Below are 5,418 nucleotides of genomic sequence, written 5' to 3' on the forward strand. Positions count from 1 at the left end.
GAGCATCCTGCCATCCTGCAAAATATGAATGGACCTAAAGGGTATTATGCCAAGTAAAATAAGTTAGACAGAGAAAGAATCATGCTGCATAGCCTCACTTACATGTGAAATTTAAAAAACTAAACTCATAGAAACAGAAAAGAAACATGTTGTTGCCAGAGGTGTGTGTGTGGGGGGGGGGTGGTCATGAAAATGGGTAAAAGTGGTCAAAAGATACAAACTTCCAGTTGTAAGATAAATAAGTTCTGGGGATGTGATATATAGTATGGTTACTATAGTTAACAATACTGTATTGTGCATTTGAAGTTTAAGAGAATAGATCATAAAAGTTGTCATCACAAGAAAAAAAAGTGTAACTATATGAGGTGAGAGATGCTAACTACACTTTCGTGGTAATCACTTCACAATATACATATACCTGATAATGATGTTGTACACTTTATACTAACATGTAATATATCAATTATATTTTAATAAAACTGAAAATATGAAGTAAATATATATAAAATTAGAAAAGTTATTTTAAAAAGAGTTGTGGTAATGCATGAAGCAAGGACCTATATCTTTTCAACAACCATGTTGGGACTTGTTTACAAGTGCATAATCATTCTATGATTCAGACATTCTAAATTCTTTTCCACCTGCCCTAAACTGCTGGGCATCAAATTAATATTTATAATGCCAATACTAAGTGCCAGACACCAAGTCTGGCTGGGGATATAAGAAGCTTGGGATGTAACTCAAGGGTTTTTAAAAATTCAAGAAGTTTTTCTGTTGCCAAGGTTGGGACAAGCAGTTTTGTGTAAAGAGTTCAGGCTTCAGAAATCCAAGTGACATGGATTCATCCTGCTCAATTGCTTGGGAGTTTGTTTCTTCATCTAGAGCCAACATACAAACCTCTCAGAGCAAAAGTAGAGGTAAAATAAGAATGTGTATAAAGTGTCTGGTACATGGTAGCTATTCAAATAGTAAGTTTATAAAAAGGAGGGATTAGAAGGGATGAAAGAAAAGGACAGAGAGCTCAGCCAAATCAATCTCTTGGTACCTCCATGAGGCCAATGTTATGAAATGGGATATAACAGACCCTAAAAGAAGTCTCTTTCAAAATCAGCACTTCAAAAAGGCATGCATAGAGTGGAATTTCGCCTTCTCAAATGCAGAGCAGGACCAGGTACCTGTGCCAAAGAAAGACATCCTAAAAAAAATCCCATCACAAAAAACAACATTGTAACTATGTGAGGTGATGGATGTTAACTAAAGTTACTGTGGTAATCATTTTGCAATATACAGATATATCAAGTCACTATGTTGTATACCTTAAATTAATACATTGCTATATGTCAGTTATCCTATATAATAAAGAGGTAATATGCAAATTGACCCTCATGCCCTCGTGTCATCACAAGATGGCCACCCCCACATTGTCACAAGATGAACACCATAAAATGGCCGCCCCCACATTGTCACAAGATGGCCAGCAGGGGAGGGCAGTAGGGGGCCATCGGGCTGGCAGGGGAGGGCAGTTGAGGGCGATTGGGCCAGCAGGGGAGCAGTTAAGTGTCAATCAGGCTGGCAGGGGAGTGGTTAGGGGGTGATCAGGCTGGCAGGCAGAAGTGGTTAGGTGCAATCAGTCAGGCAGGCAGGCAGGTGAGTGGTTAGGAGCCAGCCATCCTAGATTGTGAGAGGGATGTCTGACCTTTAGGATCAGGCCTAAACCAGCAGCGGACATCCCTCACGGGGTCCCAAATTGCAGAGGGTGCAGGCTGGGCTGAGAGACAACGCCCCCCCCCTTCCAGTACACAAATTTTGTGCACCGGGCCTCTAGTATTCAATAAAACTAGAAAAAATAAGTAAAGTGATACACAAAAGGAAAAATACTGTAGAAATACTACATTTGAATTAAAGTCATTTGGCAAACATAGCTTCAATACAAAAAAAAGTAGGATCATCCAATTGGAAAAATTATTTTAATAATCTTTGGGAAAATGCAGAACTTGACACAATATCATCTTCAAAAGAGATAGGCTGCTCCTGAAAAATATTTCTTGGAAATATTGGACTAATGTGTGCCATCATGAAGAAGGGGATTTAAAAAAGGGCAAAACACACTTATGAAAATCAAACCTTAGAACTTTCATGCCTCAAACACTGGACAGCAGCACCAGCCACAGCTTGGGATCGGGGCTGAAACAAACAGGACAACAGAGAGGATGAACAGGATAGTTTATTTGTGTCTAGAAAGGACAGGTCATAGTGGAATTGAGATGTTACCTGAAATTTTATCAAAAGTTCTAAGGTCCTTATAGGCTGATGAGATGGAATAATGTAAAGATTTTAAAGTCATAAAGATGAAGATAATGAAAAAAAGAGCACATAACACTTTGAAGAATACAACCCCTTCACTGATCTCCTCCCCCAAAACTAAAAAGCTGTCTATCTCCTTTACAGACAAAACAAACAAACAAACAAAACACTAAAGAACATCCTAGTAGAAAGAAAGAAAAATTAGGAAATGCTGTGCCCAGAGAGTTTCACAGACAGAAAATCTAAGCAGGATCTGAGAGTCTCTGAGGAACCAGAAGATGGCATGCCTGTCATAGGTGCCAGAGAAAAGAGTCAAGAGATGCTCAGGTTAAAACATTCAACTTCAAGAGCCTAAGTTTTGGGGTAAATGTCTACACTTCAGCCCAAGAAACAATTCACAACACAAAGGCCATGCTGAATCAAGAGATAGGAGAGGCATGTGTATGCCTTACAATTCAGAGAACATGCAGAACTTTTTAAAGTTATTGTATCAAGTTTGTTTCCTTAGCTACCAAACACTCCATTCCCACTCCATTTTTCTAATGCTGGGCAAGGCCTTGGTTAAGGATTTGGTCTAGGATATTTCCCAAGTAACAAGAAAATCCAGGAAAGGGAAGTTTTCTTTGAAGCAACAGGAAACAATGAGTCACAGAGGAATGTTTCCATTGTTGTTTGAGGTAATAAGGAAAAGAAAAGTCAACACTCATTCCACTCATTAAAAGTGAAATTTCCTTTCCAACATAAAAATAATTCCTGACTTTCATTAATAATTTCAAAGATGAACCTGATCCTTTTTGTGTCTTACAGTCTTCTCAGTAGCTTCAGGATTCCCTGCTTGATCTCCTTGGTTCTCACGCCATAAACAATGGGGTTCAGAGCTGGGGGGATCAGGTGGTGCAGGATGTTGAGCAGGATGGGGACATCTGGGGGGATTCTCTTCCTGGCCAGGTTAGTGATGACCAGAACCAGCAGGACTGTGCTGAAGAACAGGATGAGGATGAAGTGGGAACCGCACGTGCTCAGGGCTTTGGTCGCAGCACCCTCAGCCTTGATCCTTAGCACAGCTCTCAGGATGAAGGAGTAGGAGAGAACAATAAGGATGAGGTCAGAGCCCAGTAAGGTCCAGCCTGCCACAAACTGGTAGAGCCGGTTGAAGGTGATGTCATCACAGGAGAGTTTGGACACAGACAAGTTAGTGCAGATGCAGTTCTTGATGATGTTCTCTGCACAATATCTGAGTCGGGAAGAAAGGATTGGAACAGGAAGAGAAAAGAGAGCATTCCGGGCCACAACAAATACGGCAGCCCTAGCCACAAATTGGTCAGTGATGATGGATGGATACCGTAGAGGGTGGCAGATGGCCACATAGCGGTCATAGGCCATGACCATGAATGTGCAGGACTCCATGGTCAAGAAACTGTTCATGATGAACATCTGGAAGAAGCAGGCAAAGAAGCTGATGGATCTAAGGTCAAACCAGAAGATGGCCAGGACCTTGGGGATGACGGTGAGACAGAGCACAATGTCCAGTAGTGATAGAAGGCTGAGCAGGTAGTACATGGGCTCATGCAGAGAGGCCTCCAGTCGGATGGTGATCAAAAGAACACCATTGGACCCCATGGCCAGGAGGAAGAGGAGGCTGAGAGGCAGAGACAGCCAGTGCTGCCAACTCTGGTAGTTAGGGAAGCAGATGAGGAGGAATTCAGAGACTGGAGCAGTGGAGTAATTGCTGGGTGATGCCATGTAAAGGATCCTGTACAAACTAGAAAATTCAGAGTCCCTGAAAATGAGAACAGAATATATCACAGTTGAAAGTATGTATTCTAGATTCAGTAGAACTCCGTGTCCATTAAGAACTCAGTTTCTTAGCCTGTCCCAGTGGAGTTTTTATTTGTTTATCTTTCTTTCTGACAAATGTACCAATATTTATTTAACCAATCCCCTTGCTATACATTTAGTTTGCTTCCAGATTATCCCTGCTCCTATAGAGTTTGAAATCATCATCAATCGTCACTGACATTTAACTGAACACTTGTCATGTGCTAGGCATTATGCAGAATGTTTATAATCACAATCTTTATACTTTTTAAAAACTCTTAAGAATAATTAATACTGTTATACTAATTTCACAGAAAATAAAAGGGTATAGATAAATGGGAACAAAGTCATTTGAATAAAATCAGGAGAGCCAGTAAATTGTGAAGAACCAGGGAATCTGACTCTAGTTTCCATGCTTCCAGCCACCACACAAGATTTACACTCAACCAGAATAATTCCTTCCTTCGGTGTGGAAGAGATAGATAGCTATATGGGGAGCTCTGCTACCCGACTCCCTACAATTGGACAGAACTCAACATCGGGATTCTGTGTTTTCACTCATCAGAATATACTGGGTCAGAGGTAGAGCAGCCCTTGATCCCACCCAAAGTCAGTGATTTCTCTTAGCCCCAAAGAGGGTTTTGGTTTAAAGGCATAGAGTTTATCATTCTCTTACTGGATTACTTGCTGTTGTTTATCTTTTTTGAAGGATCAAGAGTATCTTTGGATCCTTTAGTCAGTGCTGAAAGATACAGGAGGAGGTTCATCAAAGGCAGAATGGAAGCTAGTTAGTAGTGAATAAGTGTAGGCATATAAACCTACATAGGGATTCATCTGCTCTTATGGTAAGCAAAACTGTCAGGATCCAATTTTCCTAGCCTGGCCTGTGGAATCTGTGTTCTGTAAACGCATCAGCTTTGATTCCAGGTGTCTCTTTAGTTGGGTACTGTCTTATTTTCCTTACTGCTAAACAGAGAGCAGGTGACCAAGGGTGACCAAGTGCTAGAAAGGGTAATAGTAATGGCTGTCACATCAAAGAATCAGGGAAAAGCCCAGGATTTATGGCAGGTGGAGAGGAAGCCCAGGAGGCATATAATCAGTACAGTTGGGATTACTGATCCTGCTCACCCATCTCATCTGATAGTCTTCTCCTGGACATCAAGTGTCTGAGAAAGTATCAGACTCCAGCTGCCAGAGAAGGTAAGACACAAGCCTTTCACTCTTTCATTTTTAACATCCCATACTTTCCAAAACAGTACACACACACACACACACACACACACACACACAACTTTC

The 5,418-nt window shown here is 41.1% G+C and overlaps 1 protein-coding gene across 1 annotated transcript; it reads right to left on the reverse strand.

Moving 5' to 3' along the window:
• Window positions 1-3,105: 3,105 nt before the first annotated feature.
• Window positions 3,106-4,047, reverse strand: LOC132242176 (olfactory receptor 56A4). Its single transcript, XM_059711090.1, has one exon. The coding sequence runs from the start codon at window positions 4,045-4,047 to the stop codon at window positions 3,106-3,108; it is 942 nt and encodes a 313-aa protein (XP_059567073.1).
• Window positions 4,048-5,418: the final 1,371 nt, after the last annotated feature.

Source organism: Myotis daubentonii, chromosome 9 (assembly GCF_963259705.1).
Source record: "Myotis daubentonii chromosome 9, mMyoDau2.1, whole genome shotgun sequence".
Lineage (NCBI taxonomy): Eukaryota > Metazoa > Chordata > Mammalia > Chiroptera > Vespertilionidae > Myotis > Myotis daubentonii.